General features: G+C 42.7%; 1 protein-coding gene across 2 annotated transcripts in view; it reads right to left on the reverse strand.

Annotated features, from left to right (window-relative positions):
* Positions 1-1,299: 1,299 nt before the first annotated feature.
* Positions 1,300-22,550, reverse strand: part of LOC110486597 (forkhead box protein K2) — a 32,016-nt gene continuing 10,765 nt past the window's right edge. Inside the window, exons 2-9 of one of the 2 annotated variants that reach the window (XM_090196830.1) lie at positions 21,061-21,249; positions 18,296-18,446; positions 12,458-12,604; positions 10,952-11,099; positions 7,505-7,701; positions 5,153-5,434; positions 4,747-4,938; positions 1,300-3,174 (exon numbers count right to left, since the gene is read on the reverse strand). In XM_090196830.1, coding sequence (XP_090052956.1) covers positions 2,957-3,174; positions 4,747-4,938; positions 5,153-5,434; positions 7,505-7,701; positions 10,952-11,028 — 966 coding nt within the window. In that variant the 5' untranslated portion in view covers positions 11,029-11,099; positions 12,458-12,604; positions 18,296-18,446; positions 21,061-21,249 and the 3' untranslated portion in view covers positions 1,300-2,956. Of the gene's footprint in view, positions 3,175-4,746; positions 4,939-5,152; positions 5,435-7,504; positions 7,702-10,951; positions 11,146-12,457; positions 12,605-18,295; positions 18,447-21,060; positions 21,250-22,550 lie in introns of both variants that reach the window. The other variant, XM_036941316.2, reaches the window with a different exon arrangement.

Below are 22,550 nucleotides of genomic sequence, written 5' to 3' on the forward strand. Positions count from 1 at the left end.
CTTGAAGAGATACTACTCTTCTTAAAAATATATACTTTATGGAGTTATCAAAATGTTAATTTATTGGTTTATTCAGATCATCTTTTGCCAAAGCAACTAGTTACTTAGAGCTTAGGGGTATCAGGCCTATTCTGTCAGGCCTATTCTGGCTTCTGGCAGGCCTATTCTGTCAGGCCTATTCTGGCTTCTGGCAGGCCTATTCTGTCAGGCCTATTCTGGCTTCTGGCAGGCCTATTCTGTCAGGCCTATTCTGGCAGGCCTATTCTGGCTTCTGGCAGGCCTATTCTGGCTTCTGGCAGGCCTTGTTTGCATTACCTGAAATGAAACCACTGACGTACAACTGGACAATCAAGAAATGCAACTCCCAACACAACAGCCATTACCCTCCTAAAATAATTGGGTCACATTTGATAAGAATTGATGATCCTGCTATTTTAATTGATGTCACTTGTCATCTACTTCAAATCAGTGTAGATGAAGGGGGGGGGGGGGGGGGGGTGACAGGTTAAAGACTATTTTTTAAGCCTGGAGTCAATTGTGACACAGATTGTGTATGTGTGCCATTGAGGGTGAATGGGCAAGACAAAATATAATTAGTGCCTTTGAACAGGTTATGGTAGTAAGTGCAAGGTGCACCGGTTTGTCAAGAACTGCAACGCTGCTGGGTTTTTCCATGCTCAATATCCCATGTGTATCAAGAATAGCCCACCACCAAAAGGACATCCAGCCAACTTGGCAACTGTGGGAAGCATTGGAGTCAACATAGGCCAAATCAAATAAAAATTGTATTGGTCACATACACATTTAGCAGATGTTATTGCAGGTGTAGCGAAATGCTTGTGGAATCCCTGTGCAACGTGTTCGACACCTTGTAGAGTCCACCCCGGACGAATTGAGCCTGTTCTGAGAGCAAAGTCCTGAGTGGGGAGGGTGCCGCAACTCAATATTAGGAAGGTGATCTTATGTTATGTGATGTGAAGGCAGGTTTGCCTTACCATGCCAATTACTGCCCCGCTGTGGTCAATTGGGGCACTGTCAAAATCCTAATTCACAGAAAGATTAAGGGCTAAAAGGAACGGGTGGCTGTGGTCCGTTAGCAATCACCTGCTGGTTGTTGTTGAACGGCAGCTATTCAACATGTAGAATTGAAGGAGGATAATCTGGTCAGAGGCAATAGAATGGTCACACGCTGCTTCTAGCATGTGGTCTCTGAAACATCTGTGAATTAAATGCGTACTGAGAGCAGAAGATCTGATCACTGTTGTGGTGAAACCATTGGACAAGTAAAATAGAGAGTGAAAGGTTTTAAATTAATTTATATAAAATAAAAAAAATCATTTATCCACTGAAGCAGAACAAATATCCATCACTTGTATCTTCTTTAGTTTGGAACATATACAATCTGAAGACAGACTCGTCAGGTTGTCGGAACAGAATGAAATAATCAAGCAAAGGGTCTGTCCACACACCGAAGTCACCACAGCCAAGGATAACGAGAGAAACAAAAACACATTTTACCAAGTGCAGATCTGGTCTGGTTTTAAACAGCTCTTTTCTTCTGTTAAATGTACAGTTAAAGCTAGAATCCTTAGTTGCTACATCCATTTTCTGACTTAAATTAATGATATATACCCATCTAAACTTGAATAATAACTTATAAAACGCCTAATGAGCTTAGTTCAACTCTCGTACCCCATCATAAACTTGTTCTTACGCTAATGTTTGTAAACAATGGAAATGTAAATCACGGTATAGTCTCAAAACATGGTTAAAACCACAATTGTGATATCATGTCCCGTCTGTCAATCTGAGAGTGGTTCCATTTCTCCAGGCCCATCCCTCAGCTTTTTACCAAAAACAGGTGGAGTGACCCCTTTGGTATAGTTTCAACTAAGGATTCACGCGTTAACGGCTCGGGTACTTTTCTGTAGTCTGTTACATGAAAGTTCGATGAGGAGGCATCTGATCAACTACACATGGAATTAATATGTTTATATCTTACTGGTTATCTGTGCAAGTATGAAAATATGTAAGTGTAGCAAAGAAAATGGATTTGGATATGACAGAATGTGGATTTAACATGGGGGGGGGGGTAAAAAAAACACCCCATTGATAGAATTGTAAAAAGAAACGACACTGAACAGAAAAAAAGTCCACATACAAAGTAACAGCGAGAACGTTGAAGTTCAGGTGGAGTGATTGAAATGTTAGACCCCACTGCTGTAATGCTTTCTTTATTTCAATTATTAGCACTTTTTTTTACCTATATAAATGAAAATACATCCAAAACAGATCCTATGGTCCACATATGAATGACAAAATACTGCATTACTACTTAGAGCTGCAATAAGGCTAGGTCAGTATATGAAAGGCTAGCTGCCAAAGGTCCAGGAATTGGCTCCGACTGTTTTGATCCCTTTTTCTGAATGCACTCATTGATATTTCATGTCTGCGTCAAATGCTTGTCATGCTGCTAGTTGGTCACCTCATCCAGTCATCCCATGGGTCCGTTGAGTGGTGCCCTTGACCGTGGCCCCCAATCTGCACTGAGGTAGTTGAGGCAGAGGTGCCGTGCGACCGCCGGGCTAACATGGGCCTCAGTCAAACTGCTCGCTGCAGGTGGTCAAAGTTCAGCTCATCATGTTAAAGGTTAATTGTTGTTAAGGCTTCCTGTGGTCTTGGAGTAGTCGTCGTCATCCTCCTCCGTGGCGATGTCTCACAGGGGGACCTTCAAATTAGAGTTCTTCTTTGTCCTAGTTGTCCTTCTTTCAAATCTCAACTAAATGTTCTCTTCAGTCTTTTTTAAAGGGGTGGTCATATTTTCCAGTCCTCTACAATGGTTAAACCAACTGAAAATCTTCTCCTTTTGGCACCTTGGGAGTCAATGGAAGAAGGGGAAAATAAATGGTAGGAAAGGAGAGAAAAAACAACAAGACGGTGGTGATGATGCAGAAGACTAGTTGTGGTGGCTGGCTTGGTCATTGGCTGCCGACGAGTCCGTATCTGCTGCGCGTGTTGCGGTGGGGGTGGCGCTGTCCCCTTCCTCTGTTTTGATGCGCTTAGCGTTGGGCTGATCGCTGGCCGCCTGGGCTCCGTTCTGTCGTTTGGTCGGGAGGGAGGCTGAAGCGGAGGCGTGAGTGGCCAGCAAGTGGAGAGGACTCGCAACAGCTGTGGCTGAACATGGGGAGGAAGAAGAGGAAAAAATAGAAATATTTCAGCGTCGGAATTGATGGAATACTCTAAGTAATCTAACGTCTTAGAACATATGCCAATAAAAAGTGTACTTTTCAAAACAGTGTCGGAAACTCCAGCCAGACAGGGATTCATATGGCCCTTCGAGATACACAAACACACTGCAGAGCAGCCCTGACAAGTACGCTGCATGAACTCTAGTTAATTAAACAAACAGGGACTACTCACAACAGTGGTAGACTACAGATGGGGCCAGAACAGTGGCAGGCTACAGATGGGGCCAGAGCAGTGGCAGGCTACAGATGGGGCCAGGGCAGTGGCAGGCTACAGATGGGGCCAGGGCAGTGGCAGGCTACAGATGGGGCCAGAGCAGTGGCAGGCTACGGATGGGGCCAGAGCAGTGGCGGGCTACGGATGGGGTCAGAGCAGTGGTAGACTACGGATGGGGTCAGAGCAGTGGTAGACTACGGATGAGGTCAGAGCAGTGGTAGACTACGAATGAGGTCAGAGCAGTGGTAGACTACGGATGGGGTCAGAGCAGTGGTAGACTACGGATGGGGTCAGAGCAGTGGTAGACTACGGATGGGGTCAGAGCAGTGGTAGACTACAGATGGGGCCAGAGCAGTGGCGGGCTACGGATGGGGTCAGAGCAGTGGTAGACTACGGATGGGGTCAGAGCAGTGGTAGACTACGGATGGGGTCAGAGCAGTGGTAGACTACGGATGGGGTCAGAGCAGTGGCAGACTACGGATGGGGTCAGAGCAGTGGCAGACTACGGATGGGGTCAGAGCAGTGGTAGACTACGGATGGGGTCAGAGCAGTGGTAGACTACGGATGGGGTCAGAGCAGTGGTAGACTACGGATGGGGCCAGAGCAGTGGCGGGCTACGGATGGGGCCAGAGCAGTGGCGGGCTACGGATGGGGTCAGAGCAGTGGCAGGCTACGGATGGGGTCAGAGCAGTGGTAGACTACGGATGGGGTCAGAGCAGTGGTAGACTACGGATGGGGTCAGAGCAGTGGTAGACTACGGATGGGGTCAGAGCAGTGGTAGACTACGGATGGGGTCAGAGCAGTGGTAGACTACGGATGGGGTCAGAGCAGTGGTAGACTACGGATGGGGTCAGAGCAGTGGTAGACTACGGATGGGGTCAGAGCAGTGGTAGACTACGGATGGGGTCAGAGCAGTGGTAGACTACGGATGGGGTCAGAGCAGTGGTAGACTACGGATGGGGTCAGAGCAGTGGTAGACTACGGATGGGGTCAGAGCAGTGGTAGACTACGGATGGGGTCAGAGCAGTGGTAGACTACGGATGGGGTCAGAGCAGTGGTAGACTACGGATGGGGTCAGAGCAGTGGTAGACTACGGATGGGGTCAGAGCAGTGGTAGACTACGGATGGGGTCAGAGCAGTGGTAGACTACAGATGGGGTCAGAGCAGTGGTAGACTACGGATGGGGTCAGAGCAGTGGTAGACTACGGATGGGGTCAGAGCAGTGGTAGACTACAGATGCGGATAAAGAGCTTTGACAGGATCCATTCTAAGTCAGTGTCTCACCTGCAGCAGCCTGCATTGGCATCAGGTGGGTGCCATTCTGTGTGATGGTCTTTATGGGGAGCTGGTGCTGGCCCAGGGGCTGCTGCACTAAGGTTAGCGTCTGTAAGGGCGTGGCCGACTGGGTCGTCTGGATGATGCGACTGCCACCGCCTATAGAGGCGTGGGTGATCGTTGGAACAGATTCTACTTTTACTAGAGACAAACATAGAAAAAAAGAAGAGAGATGTCAATGACTTCTAATAAGATAACACCAAACGAGCACTACAATAACTGATCAACATGAGATACATTTACTAAGACAACACATATACACAGACACAGATGCTTTGGTCAAGGGTAAAACAGACCTACGTATACCTGGCTGAAACCACACACACACTACACCATCCTCCTTCCCTGCCCTCACCTTTGGCCTCTGAGTAGTCTCCGTTCTCCTGGGGCTCAGCCTGGAGGGTGACCATGGTGGGGGTGGCCACTGTGTAGGTGTTGGCGGTGCTGAGCCCGGACACGCTGGTGACAGACATGGCAGGGATCTGGTGGACGACGTGCACCGTCTGCATGACGGGCTGCTGGTTCTGGTTGGTGCTGGTAGTCACAGGTGTGGCCATGGCATAGGTCACCGGCTTTAGGGTCTGAGGTAACTGACGCTGAACCGTGATGAGCACCGGCTGGCTGTTGAGAGGGGAGCCTGGAAAAACAATAGCTTTCTTTAACGGAGGATCCACATGTGACGACTGCACATTTGTACATAGGATTGGAGAAGAGTCTGAATGTTTTATGTCAGTTCCCACTGATAACCTGAATGACCCTAGAAAGTTTTGGAAGGCTATTAAGTCTATGTCTGGTAACAGTAATGTTAATGAATTAACGTCATGTGTTTTGAAGGACTCTGTTGCTGTATATGACAAAACTGAAATGCTGAATTGTGTCAATGAGCACTTTCTATCATCTGGTAGGCTGTTTGATTCAGTGTCCTCCGTCTCTGTACAACCCTGTGTGGATGAACCAGTGAGAGCTGGTCAAACGTTTAGCTTTTTGCCATTCTCAGTGCAGGAGACACATAAAGCCCTGAAATCCTTAGATCAGAGAAAGCCTGCAGGTCCTGATCTTTTGGATCCCTGCTTTTAAATCTGGCAGCTGATTTCATAGCTGAACCACTTACATATCTGTTCAATCTAACCCTGGAATGTAATGAAATTCCGAAAATCAGCATTTGTCCTACCACTTTTAAAAGGGGGGAGATCCAACTCTTAAATAATTATAGGTCAATCTCAAGCGGTCACCCCTGGTGAAAATACTTGAAACCCTTGTGCGTGAACAGCTAAGAGTTTATTATTTACTAACTGTATTTTATCAATGTACCAATCGGGCTTCAGGAAGAAGCATAGCACAATTACAGCAGCCATGAAGGTTTTAAATTATATTACTGAAGCCCTTGACAAAAAACATTGTGTTGATCTCTCTAAAGCTTTTGATACAGTTGATCATGCTATATTAAAAGGCAGAGATTGTCGAGTGTAGGTCTTTCAGAGCATGCAGTTGCATGGTTTTCTAACTATCTGTCGGATAGAACTCAGTGCACTCAATTTGATGGGATTAGGTCTGTTAAATTGTCTGTCTTTAATGGTGTGCCCCAAGGCTCTGTACTTGGTCCTCTCTTATTCACTATTTATATAAATGATTTAGACAAAAATGCACAAAATGCACAACTTCATTTTTATGCTGATGATACTGTTATTTACTGTTGTACCTAGTCTCTTACAAAAGATTTCCAGAACTTGCAAACTGATTTTTATACTGTTCAACTAACCTTGTGTCAATTGAAGCTTATCCTCAATACTGACAAAACTAAACTAATGGTGTTTTCTAAAGCAAGAAATAGACCTCTGAACCTTTCACCTATTACTACCTGTCAGGGCAAGGAGATTGAGGTTGTAACCTCTTAGAAATATCTTGGAATTTTAATTGATGACGGCCTCTTTTAAATTGCATATTCAACAACTTACAAAAAAATTGAAGCTGAAATTGGGATTTTATTTTAGGAATAAGGCCTAGTTTTTATTTTGAAGCCAGAAGGAGGCTAGTAATCAGCTACATTTATGCCGTTACTAGACTATGGGGATATTTTATATATGAAAGCTTCCGCTCAGCGTTTGAGATCAATTGACACCCTTTTCCATGGCACTTTGAGATTTATTTTAAACTGCAATACCCTTACGCAGCACTGCACTTTGTATACCAGAGTTGGCTGGCCTTCTCTAGTCACTGGTATACTTTTATTTACAAAGCCATTTTTGGTTTAGTACCTTCTTATTTGGGCATTTTTATTGTTCAGAAATGTGGTGGGTACTCTCTTTGTTCGCTGGACTTTATCCTACTAACTGTTCCAAATGTCCCAACTGAATTTGGTAAAAGAGCTTTTATGTACTCTGCGCCATCGTCTTGGAATGCCTTACAAGAACTTGTCCCAATTGGGATTTTTAAATCACTGATGAATGATCTTGAGACTGATTCCCTGACAAATGTTTTTAATTTCCAGTTTTTGATTTTGTTATACTCTTGTGAATTCTATGGTTTTTACTAGATTACTTGTAGTTTTTCATGTTGTGTGTCTGTAATTTTTGTAATGACTTGGTGCTGCCTATCTTGGCCAGGATGCTCTTGAAAAAGAGATTTTAAATCTCAATGAGCCCTTCCTGGTTAAATAAAGGTTAAAAAAAAAAAAAAAAAAAGTGATTGGACAAAAATGGTGTCTCACCTGGTGTACTCTGTGCAAAGCGGGCCTCCTGGATGACAGCTAGTTTGGGCTGGACTGCTGTGGAAGGGGGCGGGGCCGGAGCGGGCTCTGGTTCCATGGGGACAGGGGAACCTTCTCGGGATAGGCTGTCAGGGGTCTGCACCCCACTCGAGTGGGCCGAGAGCACCCCAGAGTGATTAGGGGAGACTGGGGCACTCCTGTAAAAGGGAAAAACAGATTTTTTTTTAAAATACCGTAGATTTACATATGCATTGAAATTTACCACCCTAGTCACACTCCACCAGAGTCACACTTTCCCAATGGGAATATTATAGTGACCACATATGGCCACAAGGTGATGGCACAAACATGCCAATCTAACAGTAAAGCTGAGGTGTCCAACCTTTTATAGCAAGAGAGCTACTTTAAATTATGAAACATATCACAAAATAAATAAAAAATCCCCGAGCTTCAAATTCACAGTATTTTCCCAAATTCAGTACCGTTATATTTTTCCTGGTTTGGGATTTCTTATAGTTTTTCACTCAAAATTGCAACCATTCTTAGAGAAACAATGACATGTGATGTTATGAGTACACACCAATACTTAAAATCACATTTGAAGACCATTTTCGGGGGCTGGAAAAAAATACATTTTAATTTGCATGCAATAGCACTTTAATTGAGAATTTTGCGAGAGAGGACTGTGCTGGTCTAGCAATGTTTTTGCTGCTGCATGTCATGACAGAGTTTGCTAAATAAAATAAAAATTAAGAGCCCACCCGATTGATCAAACAATCATGGTTTGGTAAGCATGCTTTGCAGATAACATTTAATTGAGAAGGTTTTGGGGAAAGTATTTGTCTCTTAGAGTTGGGCGGTATCCATACTTTCATAGTGTCATACCATCTTGATCACATTCAGGGATATACAGTAGTACTGGCTTAGTACACAAGGCCGCACCAAAAAAACAAAACAACTATTGGCCGTCTATTAAGAGAATGGTAACAAAATTTGCACAAGTAATGAAACATTTCCATGGAGGATGCCAACTAAATATGCTAAAGAGTGCAAACTAATATAAATTAATTGCAAAGACATACACAAATAACTTTATGAACTGGATTGCCTAGATAGGAGCTACTGAATGTCATTTTTGGCGAGTTTGGACATTTACAAGCAAATGTAAATGTGAGACATTGTGCAAATGAACAAAGTTTTGAAACATGCTTGTCTGAAGGACGAACACTAATGTGTTTTCTGTGAAGGAAAACTATAGTTGCACATCCCTGATCCCTCTATTGAAGCAAAAAAAAACACAGTTGGAACCAACTGCTCACACTTTCTCCCATTGTGCTATTTACAAACAAACGTTTTATTTTACCTTTATTTAACTAGGCAAGTCAGTTAACCTCTCTGCGCACGGAACCCGGTAGTGGGATGAAATTCGACAACATACGGTGATCGCTACATAAATAGTCATATTAAACATTCATGAAAATACAAGTGTCTCACATGTTTTGAAAGCCTAGAATCTTGCTAATCCAACTGCGTTGTCAGATTTAAAAAAGGATTTACTGCGAAAGAATACGATTATCTGAGGATAGAGCCCCATAAAAAACAACTATTTCAACCAGCACAGGCTTAACAAAATCACAAACGGCAATAAAATAAATTGTTTACCTTTGACGATCTTCCTCTGTTTGCAATCCCAATGCTCATTATTACACAATGAATGGTCTTTAGTTTGATAAAATAAATTTTTATAGCCTAACACAGAACATTTTGTGAACCGCTTTTTTGTGAATTCTGACACACTCGAGGTAAATACACACACAAAACGTGACTTTTCCAGTCATGTTTGGTTTCATTGCAATCAACTGGTTTGTTTGTAACACAACCAAACCTGATGGGTCATTTTGTGGGACGTATTGACATCATTGTGCACCAATGATTTGCCCACTGTTTCGTTGATTGACTGTATTTTAACCCAATGACCACTGATCGCCTTGAAATCTAGCTGGGTAGATAGCCATTGAGCTGAGGTAAACGGCAATATGTAATGTTTGTGTGTTGAAGACCAACCCATGCAGTAAACTCCGGCGTAAAGAGGGTCATTCGCCATTGAAGTTTCATACCGGAAGGAGCAACGCATGTTGCGCACAGCATTGTTTTGGATAAGCGCATATTCAGCTGTTTATATATCAATCAGTATGGCGACTAAGTCAGGGAAAGCTAAATCTAAGTCTAGATATACAGATGTACACACAATTTTAGAAGAAATTGATCGAGGACGATTCATTTAGCGATTCCCAAATGGAGGAATATTTTTTGAACGGAGAGAACATCGTTTTGGACTGGTAAGTTCTTCTCATGCTAATGCCGTTGTTTGAAATTAATAATATAAAATATTATTTGTGAAATGAAATAGCCTATTTTAGGCTGTTGAGGGGAGGGCAGGCCTACAACAATGGCCAAAGTGAAATGGAGACAGTAGATACAGCTGGTCTGTCATAATATAAATGAGACAGTAGATCTAGCAGGTCTATAATAATATATCCAACCTTGTGTTCCCAGTACCCATTCACACACACACACACACACACACACACACACACATACATACATACATACATACATACATACATACATACATATATATATACATACACACACACACAAAAAAGAGTTTAGTCAGCCACCAATTGTGCAAGTTCTCACACTTAAAAAGATGAGAGAGGCCTGTCATTTTCATCATAGGTACACTTCAACTATGACAGACAAAATGAGAGGTTAAGAACAAATTCTTATTTTCAATGACAGCCTAGGAACAGTGGATTAACTGCCTTGTTCAGGAGCAGAACGACATATTTTTACCTTGTCAGCTCAGGGATTCAATCTAGCAACCTTTCGGTTACTGGCCCAACTCTAACCACCTACTTGCCGCCCCCCACGACTGGCTCAACTGTTCTGGGAACTATGCTTCATAATGTAAAATAATGTGACAGGTGAAATTAAGAACACGATGTGCTTCATCTCCTAACATATTACACAAGCTGACTGCAGGTATTTACTTAAAAAGTAACAAAACATTGAAAAAATATTGAAAAACTTAAGAATTGAAAAAAACCATGCCTTGGCTGTTTCCAAATACCCCGGTATATGGTATGCCGCCCAAGCCTACTGTCTACCCAGAAGACAGTTATCATTCTGTCTTACTGGCTACACAAAGCAAATGGAAGAGAAATGTGTGCACTGCACAGACATACAGGGGAACTATTGCTGGAAATGAATTGGCAGTGTTACATTTGGCATTTTTAGGCCAACTGGAGCTAACTAGGGATGGGATAATGTCAACGTGGATTTGTGGATAGATGGGCTGCGAGCGACCGGATGGAGACCCCTGCAGTAAAGCATGCAGCGAGCTCATCATGTGACTGAAACCTGAGAGAGTGAGTAGATCCATACCTGGAGGAGAGGGGTCCGAGGGGGGTCCTGAAGCAGGGCACACCCCGTGGCCTTCGTTTCCTGAAGGCCTGCTCCATGAGCTTGCCCTCTGAGGACGGGTCTATCCTCCAGAACGAGCCCTTGCCCGGTTCCTCCTGCGATCTGGCTACTTTAATAAAGTAGCGGTTCAGTGACAGATTGTGACGGATCGAGTTCTACAACAGAATACGCCGTCGTGTTAGTACGAACACACTGCAGCCAAGGCTGTTATTCACATCACAGTTCAATGGCACATGCTCAAAAACAACAAGGAAACAGATGGGATAAGCCATGTACCGCCCTTCAGTTTGAAGCCAAAGTGAATGTGTACTTTTACAAGGTTGCATATTAGTCAAAGCACATCTTAATATACAGTGCCCTCAAAGTATTCATACCCCTTTACTTATTCCACATTTTGTTGTGTTACAGCTTGAATTCAAAATGTATTTAAAAAGTCTCACTCATCTACACACAATATACCTGTTTTTAGAAATCTTTGCTAACTGATTGAAAATTAAATAGTAATCTAATTTACATAATTATTCACAAGCGAGTCAATACTTTGTAGAAACACCTTTGGCAGCAATGAGGAACGTGAGTCTAAGAGCTTTTCACACATGGATTGTGCAACACTTGCCCATTATTCTTTTCAAATTTGGTTGTTGATCATTGCTAGACAACCATTTTCAGGTCTTGGCATAGATGTTCAAGCAGATTTAAGTCAAAACTGTAACTCCGCCACATTCACGGACTACTTGGTTAGCAACTCCAGTGAAGATTTGGCCTTGTGTTTTAGATTACTATCCTGCTGAAAGGTGAATTCATCTCCCAGTGTCGGAGAGAAACAGGTTTTCCTCTAGGACCCTCGACCTCAAAACCAGTTCCACTGTATTTTGTCCATTGTTCCTCTCTAATCAGGGACTGATTTAGACCTGGGACACCAGGTGTGTGCAATTCATTATCAGGTAGAACTGTAAACCAGCAGGCTCTGGACCTCATACGGTAAGAGTACCCCTGATCTAGGATTATGCCTGTGTTTAGCTCCATTCCATTTATTCCCCAGTTCTAACAATTACAAGCATACCCATAACATGATGCAGCCACCACTATGCTTGAAAATATGGAGTGTGGTACTCAGTAATGTGTTGTATTGGATTTGCCCCAAACACTTTTTATTCAGGACAAAAAGTGAATTGCTTTGCCAAGTATTACTTTAGTGCCGGGTTGCAAACAGGATGCATGTTTAGGTATATTTTTTATTCCGTACAGACTTATTTTCCCTCTGTCAATTAAGTTAGTATTGTGGATGTTGATCCATGTTGAAACAAGAAAATGTGGAGGAAAAAAAAAATTGAGGGGCTATGCTCTGGTATTTCAAATAAAACCATGTGGTGGAATCCTAATGCTATTCAAAACAGGTTCTGATCTTTTCCCTCACATGCACCATTTTCACTGAAATTATTTGTATTGAAAGACGCCATTTCTCACCTGCCAGCCTTTGTCTGCAGTCCTGTAGTAGGGGTAGTTTTTGGTGATGTGAGTATATATTCCGTTTAGCGTGAGCTGCTTGTCCTGTGCCATTGTAATGGCTTGGACTATCAGTTGTGCATATGAGTATGGCGGTTTGGAATCATCCTAAAGGGAAGAAGAAGAGGAAGGAAGAAAGGGTGTCATTTACATGGTAGCATAGCACATATTGTGAGCAATGGCACTGGAGGGAATAGCAGCCGTTTCACGGGCTCCTGGCCAATTGAACTATTTTGTGTTTTTGGGTGGTGATCTTAACTTTTTTTGTACATAATGTTTACACCATCGTTTCCGATGCCCGAAAAGAGCTTCTGGAAACCAGAAAAGCCATCACCAACCTCGATTTGGATGAGGACTTTTACGGCAATGAGTCGAAGGACATTTTGATTATCCCAGACCAGGCTCAAATCCCTGACACGGAGTAGGCGGCGCGACTGGCTAACGTGCACTGGACGAGCTCTGTTTGAGACTATCCCATCAACGTGATCTGAAGAACTGTAATACCCTGTTTCTCTGAGTCGTGGTGGAACAAGGAACATATTAATCTAGCTGGTTTTTCTATACATCGGCATGACAGAACGACAGCATTGGGGAAGCTCAGGGGAGGGGGTGTGCGTCTCGTCGAGGTTCTGCTCACGTTAGAATACCTTATGATAAGCTGTACAACATACTATTTACCATCATTATATTTTTCTACCACCATAAACCGATGCTGGCAATAAAAAACTGGACTCAATGAGCTGTATAAGACCATAAGCAAACAAGAAAATGCTCACCCAGAGGTGGCATTCCTAGTGGCCGTGATTTTAATGCAGGAAACTGAAATACGTTTTACCTCATTTGTACCAGCATGTCACCTGTGCAACTAGAGGTGAAAAACTCTAAATCTGACCATAACTCGATCCTCTTGATTCCTGCTTACAAGCAAAAGCTACAGGACTGTTTTGAAGGCACAGACTGGAATATGTACCGGGATTCATCCGACGGCATCAGTCACTGGCTTCATTAATAAGTGCATCGACAACCTGCCGAGGGACTGCGGTTGAAAATTAGCCGGCTGGCTAAAACCGGCACTTTTACTGAAACGTTGATTAATGTGCACTGTCCCTGTAAAAATAAAACAAACTCAAAACGACGTGCCCACAGTGACCGTACGTACATATCCCAACCAGAAGCCATGGCTTACAGGCAACATCAGCACTGAGCTGAAGGTTAGAGTTGCTGCTTTAGTGGAGCGGGACACAAACCCAAATGCTTGTAAGAAATTTCACTACACCCTCCGACGAACCATCAAACAAGCAAAGCGTCAATACAGAATTAAGATCAAATCCTACTACACCAGCTCTGACACACGTCGGATGTGGCAGGGCTTACAAACTATTACAGGTAACAAAGGGAAACGCAGCCATGAGTTGCCTAGTGATATGAGCCTACCAGACGAGCTAAATGCCTTCTATGCTCGCTTTGAGGCAAGATACACTGAACCATGCGTGAGAGCACCAGCTGTTCCAAATGACTGATCACACTCGCCATAGCCAATGTGAGTAAGACCTTTAAAACAGGTAAACATTCACAAGGCCAGACAGATTACCAGCACATGTCCTCAGAGCATGAGCTGCCAAGCAGGAAAGGGTCTTCACTGATATTTTCAAACTCTCCCTGTAATACATACATGTTTCAAGCAGACCACAATTCTGCCCTACCAAGCAAAAAGGCAGTAACTGCTCATTTGGTAAAAAATGAGTTAGTCATTTTTTGCTACATTAAATACATGCTTAATCATCCTGCCTCTATTGTATTGTGTTTTTGAGAAAATGGGGGTCATGTTAGCAGGAACTGCATAAAGTTACTGTGAAACCAACATAAATAAAAAAACATTTCTCAGTTCCACGCTATGAGCAGATACTGCCTTTTTGCTTGGTAGGGCAGCATAGTCCCTGTGCCCACGAATACCAAGGTAACCTGGCTAAATGACAATCTCCCCGTAGAACTCACATCTGTAGCCATCAAATGCTTTGAAATGCTGGTCATGACTCACATCAACATCTCAGAAACCCTGGACACACTCCAATTCACAGGACAAGGACAACCGTTCCCTCAACGTCTAAGACAAATGAGTTGATCATGGACTAGAGGAAACGTAGGGGTGAGCACACCCCCATTTACATCGACAGGGCTGTGGTGGAGTGGATTGAGAGGTTCAAGTTCATCTGTATCCACATCACAAAGGATCTATCATGGTCCAAAAACACCAACAGTCGTGAAGAGGGCACGACAACGCCTCTTCCCCCTCAGAAGGCGGAAAAGATTTGGCATGGGCCCTCAGATCCTCTAAAAGTTCTACACCTGCACCATCGACAGCATCTTGACTCACGTGGGGCCTCTATACCAGGCGGTGTCAGAGGAAGGCCCAAAACATTGTTAAAGACAGCCACCCAACCAAGCCAGACTTGTTTGCCTTGCTACTGCACGGCAAGCAGTACCAATGCACCAAGTCTGAAATCAACAGGACCCTGAACAGCTTCTACCCCAAGACACAAGACATCTAAACAAGACTGCTAAATAGCTAATCAAATAGCTACCAGGACTAGCTGCATTTACCCTTTTTTGCACTTAGTCAAACTTTTTTTTGCAAATCTGCTGCTGCCCATGATCTATCCTGTTGCCAAGTCACTTTATCCCTATCGGTATGTACATTACATAGCTCCCTCAATTACCTCGTACCCTTGTACGACTCGGTACGGGTACTCCCTATATGTATAGCCATGCTATTTCTAATTCACTGGGTTTTTATTCTTCGTGTCTCTCAATTTTGTGTATTATTTTTCCTCTCATCTTTAACTCTGCATTGTTGGAAAATAATCCATAAGTAAGCATTTCACTGTTAGTCTACGAAGCATGTGACAAATTACATTTGATGACAACCATGGGTTTGTTTTGTCACATGCATCAGTTAAAATGCCAAAACAGTTTAAAAAGTTTGAAATATCCAATAAATGTCGTTCCACTTCATGATTGTGTCCCACTTGTTGTTGATTCTTCACAAAAAAATACAGTTTTATATCTTTATGTTTGAAGCCTGAAATGTGGCAAAAGGTCGCAAAGTTCAAGGGGACCGAATACTTTCGCAAGGCACTGTAGTTTTTGCTACCATGTGGGTTTTAGCTTGCTTGAGCCTGCTAACTGAGGAGTGTTAATTCACCTGTTTCCATGTACGTTTCATTTTAAAACATTTATCTTACAAAGGAGTTGTTTAATCTAAGTATTTATCTGTACATGGAATTGTATTCGTTTTTTTAACTAATTTTTCCCCTGAATCTTTACAGGAAAATGCCACAGGCACTATCTGACGTGTGGAGATGTTTCACTGCAGCTAATGTAGAAGGAAAAGCTGTGTACATTTGCCAAATCGTATGTGAAGAATGCACCAAAGAAGCAGAATCATCTGGCCAAGTTCATAAAATTTCCTTAGCAATCACAAGCAACCTCTGACAAAAGTCCCTCTACTTCTATTCGAGATGAAAATTATGAATCAGACAACTTAACACAATTCCTCCTGGAGTCAGAAGTTGTTTTTACTCAATGGAGAAACGTAGTCAGAGAAATGCTGATTAATGTCTTGCTCGAGCTGTGTATGCAACTGGTGCTCACAGGCAATGTGCAATGGAAGAGATTTCTGAATGTTTTTCACCCAGCATACACCCCTCCAACCAGACATGCTTTATCTACTCAATTGCTGGATGCAGAGATCAGAGTTCAAGTGAAGGTCAAGCAAATCAGAGAAAGCAGACTATTGCAATCTCTGATGGGTGGTCGAATGTTTGTGGGCAAGGAATTAACTACAGCTCCACCCCTCAACCAGTATTCTACAAGAGCACAGACACAAGGGACAACAGACACACCGGTCTCTACATTGCAGATGAGTTAAAGGCAGTCATCAATGACCTTGGACCACAGAAGGTATTTGCACTGGTGACAGACAATGCTGCAAACATGAAGGCTGCTTGGTCTAAAGTGGAGAGTCCTACCCTCACATCACACCCATTGGCTGTGCTGCTCATGCATTGAATCTGATCCTCAAGGACATCATAGCACTGAAAACAATGGATACACACTACAAGAGAGCCAAGGAAATGGTTAGGTATGTGAAGGGTCATCAAGTTATAGAAGCAATCTACCTCATCAAGCTAAGTGAGAAGAATAAGAGCACCACATTGAAGCTTCCTGGCAACATCTGTTGGGGTTTTGTTGTCATCGTGTTTGACATGTTTGTCTCCTGGAGGGGAAGGAGTCTCTCCAAGAATATATCACAGTCTGCCGACAGACAGCCCCTTCAAGAGGACCCTCCTGGGTAATGTAGTTTGGGAGAGAGTGGTAAAGCAGCCTGAAACATAAAACAGTAGCCATTGCACGGATTGAGGGAGACATCCTGTCTGATGGTCAGACTCTGCTTGCAGATGTAAGAGAAGAAATCCATACTTCCCTGCCCACTTCACTGTTGCTCCAAGCAGAGGAAACTGCACTTCTGAAATACATCAGAAAGCGTGAAGACTTCTGCCTGAAGCCCATACACACCACAGCATACACTGGACCCCAAGTATGCTGGCAAGAGATGGGGGCAGAGATCAACAAGGCCTATGGCGTCATCACTACAGTGTCTCGCTACCTTGGCCTTGATGAGGGCAAGGTTATTTGCAATCTGGTGAAGTAAACTTCCAAGCAAGGGCGTTGGCATGGAGATGCAATATGGCAGTCATGCCAACATCTCATCAATCCCCTGGTGGAAAGGCCTTTGTGGATATGAGGCTCTTTTCCCTGTTGCCTCCATCATCCTCCAAATTCCACCAACATCAGCCATCTTAGATCGCAACTGGTCTTTGTTTGAGAACACACACCAAAGCATGCAACAGGCTGACCAATACAAGGGGTGAAAAAAATTGGTGACCATCCAGGCAAATTTGAGGCTTTTTGAGCCTGACAACAAGCCATCCTCAACAGGGTTGGAAAGTGACAGTAAAGAGGACGTCTCAGAGTCTGATGTTCAAGAGGTGGACATGGAGGAGGTCCAGGGAGAAGACAGAAAAGCCTGAGAGGAAGACAACCAAAGCTTTAGTTTCTAGACTATAATTTTACAGATGTATGTTGAAAACGTTTTTGGGAGATGCGATGGATCATTGGGGATCATTCAATATTCCCTTGCTTTTGTTGCTCAGTGAAATCATCCCATGTGAAGAGTCAACTTATTTCATTCAAGTTCAATTCATAATTCTCTCTCTATTGGAAGGATTTAACCATTTGCAATTATGTCTACTTATGATAAGGTAAAGGGTTTATGTTTCTGTCTCCATATGATATGGTAAATATATCCAAGGCAAAAAAAAAAAAACATTTAAAATGGTACTGATTAATTTGCATAGATATCCATTAATTACCATATATTCCCATTAATTCCTACAGAAAGTTTCCACCTCTGAATATTCCCCAAAATGTTCAACCCTACTCAGCACTAAAACAAAGTAAATGTAAACAAACACTGTACACCCTCATGACATTAAAAGCTATATTGATATCATGGTTGGTCAATTCTTGCATCCATAGCTCCATCTATGAATTTGAGAGCGGTTACATTTCTCCAGCCCCATCCCCCAGCTTTTTACCAAAACAGTGGTGGGGATAACATTTTATGGTTTCAACTGCTGATTGCCACTAAATGAAAAATGCACGTTTCACAGACACAGATTAATTTAAGTTTTAGACTAAAAGCATGTTCAATGGAGATTCTCTGTATGTGGTGCTCACCTTGGGGCTGTCCCCTCCTGAGGCCTCCTTGTCGTTCTCTGACTGGGAGTTGTCATTAATGAGCTGTAGCTCTGCAGAGCTGACGATGCGACCCATCCTGTAGCCGGACAAGCCCGCTCCCCTGGGACTGGAGGGGCACGAGTTGGCAGCACTGTGGGGAAGAAGAGGACCAGACCGTTAGTCACCAAGTCAGCATGATGACACAGTACATATACAATTATCTGACTAAGAATAATAATAACTTTTAGGCTACAAACAAAACTGCCTAATTGATCCACTGAAATCAAGCAATGGTTTACAATTAGCCAAGCTATTCTGAGGAATAGGGGGCCCCACGAAAATAAATATCTTGACTCAGCTTATCTGTACCCTTTCCTGCAGTAGCCTGCAGTCAGACTGGTACACACCACCTATGCAAATACTCACATTATCTAACTCATATTGAAAGGAGAGCAAAACCATTTGAGGCATTAAGTTGAGTTAAAACAGCAGAAAAAGCTTAAGGAATTGTCATTAGCTGAAGCAAACAAATAATCTGGAGACAAACACTGATGATTGGCTAGAATCAAATGAAAACAATATTATTTTTTCCATTCTTCACTGTATCTGGAGCAGTTCCATCATCGGTGCAATGCGCCGTAGCTGATTGGCAGATGTGCTAGTAGGAATTCATGGGTGATTCGCACTAGAGGTCGACCGAATAATCGTAATGGCAAATTAATTAGGGCCGATTTCAAGTGTTCATAACAATCTTAACATAATCACTAGTTAACTACACATGGTTGATGATATTACTAGTTTAACTAGCTTGTCCTGCGTTGCATATAATCAATGCGGTGCCTGAAATTGTGTCACTTCTCTTGCGTTCAGTGTAAGCAGAGTCAGGGTATATGCAGCAGTTTTCTTCCTAACAAACACCGTCATTCATTTGCCAGAATTATACAGAATTATGACATAACATTGAAGATTGTGCAATGTAACAGTAATATTTAGACTTAAGGTTGCCACATGTTTGATAAAATGCGGAACGGTTCCGTATTTCAGTGAAAGAATAAACGTTTTGTTTTCTGGATATGACCACATTAATGACCTACGGCTCATATTTCTGTGTGCTTATTAAATTATAATTAAGTCTATGATTAGATATTTGATAGAGCAGTCTGAGCGGTGGTAGGCAGCAGCAGGCTCGTAAGCATTCATTCAAACCACACTTTTCTCCATTTGCCAGCAGCTTTTCGCAATGCTTGAAGCACAGCGCTGTTTATGACTTTAAGCCTATCAACTCCTGAGATTAGACTGGCAATACTAAAGTGCCTAAAATAACATCCAATATACATAAGGTCTATGAAATACAAATGGTAAGGAGAGAAATAGTCCTATAATAACTACAACCTAAAACTTCTTAACAGGGAATATTGAAGACTCAATATTTCCAGTTAAGAAGTTTTAGGTTGTAGTTATTAGATGCTAAAAGGAACTTAAAATGTTAGATTTTTTTTACATGGCACATATTGCACTTTTACTTTCTTCTCCAACACTGTTTTTGCATTATTTAAACCAAATTGAACATGTTTCATTATTTATTTGAGACTAAATTGATTTAATTGAAGTAATTGTCATTATTACAAATAAAATAAATAAATAATAATAATAATAAAATTGGCCGATTAATCGGTATCGGCTTTTTTGGTCCTCCAATAATCGGTATCATAATCAGTCGACATCTAGTACAGAACTCATCTAGCACTCTGACTTCTGGCAGAAAGCCAATATAAGATATCTGATGGCTTCGTCACCTCATGTGCGGCGCCGCACAACAGACTCGCCGATCGATATAGAATGCTGTGGACTCACCACATGGCTTTCTCCAATTGTGCTACTTACAAACAAACACAAGACTGGCTCAACTGTTCTGGGGAACTACGGTAAGCTACATAACGTAAAATAATGTGACAGGTGAAATGAAGAATGCGATATGCTTTATCTCGTAATGTATTGCACAAGTTGACTGCAGGTATTAACATAAAAAGTAGCTACAAATATTCCAATTCACTGAAACTTCAAAGAAATAGTTGACGGTTTTGAAAAATCCTCCCGTGGCTTCTTCCAAATATCCCGTTATACAGTATACCACCCAAGCCTACAGGGCACTTGACTTGTAATTAACTGTTGCTATGGAAAAAAACAAATGCTATTTGTTGAATATTAGAGGTACAGTAATACTCCTGTCATTTTTGTAAAGCTCTAATTTCCCCCCTTTTCTAGGAATGTGCACATGATGGAAGTTAGAGGTAGCCTAAATATTCATAATTTAAATTATTATTTTTAATTTTTTTTAATCGGGAAAAAAAGCACTTACTGTGTGACAAACGGCTGTGACTTAAACTAGATAAACTGCCCAGAGTTTTAGTCCACTAATAATAATTAACAAAGGATGAAATTACTAAAATGTGACTGAGAATAAAAGGTATTAAAACTTAAACAGCTGTCAAAATTAACATTGCTAGAAGCCATGTATTTTTCAGACAACACGCACACAGCAGCTAAGTGAACACTGCCACAGGCTGCACACAGATAGGCTTAACAAGTACACACAATAAAGCTGTGTTGGACAGATTGTGTAGGTTAGGAGGTGACCTAAGCTGCAACCTGAGCCTGGTTCACAACTTCCCCTAGAGTTCAATAAACAAAGCATTAGCCACCAGGCCAGTATGATAATAAGTCATCTCAAGGTTAACTGAGGCCCAGGCCTACTGTTACTGTACCTGATGGTGCCGGTGGGTGAGGGCAGGGGGCTCATGAGGTGGGCGATGTTGTCTGGAATGTTTATGGTGAGTGGAGAGATGTGGACTGGTTTTACCGGAGACTCAGGCGCCTCACGCTTCTCCCTTTTCCCAGTGGACAGGGCTGTGAATGTGATCTTGATGTTTGTGCTGGGAAACCTGAAAATGCACCTGCAGAGAAAAAGAGACAAAAGGTTGAAATTCACCTACCACACAATGTAATGCAACCTTCCAGTCTATGTGGCCTCTGAGCAGCCACACACTACATGTTAATGTTCTTAAAATGTATGTACACTGTAAAAAGTATTTTGTATGTAATGTCTTTTTCGTTATACGCTACAATATATGGACACCTGCTCATCAAACATCTTATTCCAAAATCATGGACATTAATATGGAGCTGGTTCCCCTTTTGCTGCTATAACAACCTCCACTCTTCTGGGAAGGCTTTCCACTAGATGTTGGAACATTGTTGCGGGGACTTCTTCCATTCAGCCACAAGAGCATTTGTGAGGTTGGACACTGATGTTGGGTGATTAGGTCTGGCTCGCAGTCGGCGTTCCAATTCATCCCAAAGGTGTTTGATGGGGTTGAGGTCAAGGTTCTGTAAAGGCCAGTCAAGTTCTTCCACATCGATCAACAAATAATTTCTATATGGACCTTGCATTGTCATGCTGAAACAGGAAAGGGCCTTCCCCAAACTGTTGCCACAAAGATGGAAGCACAGAGGTCTAGAATGTCATTGTATGCTGTAACGCTAAGATCTCCCATCACTGGAACTAAGGGGCCTAGCCCGAACCATGAAAAACAGCCCAAGACCATTATTCCTCCACCAAAGTTTAAAGTTGGCATTATGCATTGGGGCAGGTAGTGTTCTCCTGGCATCAACCAAACCCAGATTTGTCCGTCGGACTGCCAGATGGTGAAGTGTGATTCATCACTCCAGAGAACGAGTTTCCACTGCTCCAGAGTACAATGGCGGCGAGCTTCACACCACTCCAGCTGACACTTGGCATTGCGCATGGGGATCTTAGGCTTGTGTAAGGCTGCTCGGTCATGGAAACACATTTTATGAAGCTCCTGACAAACGGTTCTTGTGCTGACGTTGCTTCCAGAGGCTCAGGCTAAATATAGGCTGTGGTAGCCTAATCAAACACACATTTTCATTGTGGGGTAACCAAAAAGCAGTGTGAATGCCTAGAATGGAGATGTCCTTATACAATCAGTGCAGGATCAGGCTCCATCACCTCACCCCAGATTGTTATGCCAGCCCGCTTTCTTTTGGTCCGGATGCCAGGTGCTGCAGCACTTGTTGCCAAGCCCCAACAGAGCTGGCATAGAGCACATTCAGAGAGAACAGTGTCCCTGACACCCAAGTCTCAAATTAGCATTGCTACTCAGAGGGTGAAAAACTGCTGGGAACCAGCCTGGTGAAGCCAGACACTTCAATTATGCATATGTACTCCAACACC

Source organism: Oncorhynchus mykiss, chromosome 13 (genome assembly GCF_057628025.1).
Source record: "Oncorhynchus mykiss isolate SJ-2025 chromosome 13, ASM5762802v1, whole genome shotgun sequence".
Classification (NCBI taxonomy): Eukaryota; Metazoa; Chordata; class Actinopteri; order Salmoniformes; family Salmonidae; genus Oncorhynchus; species Oncorhynchus mykiss.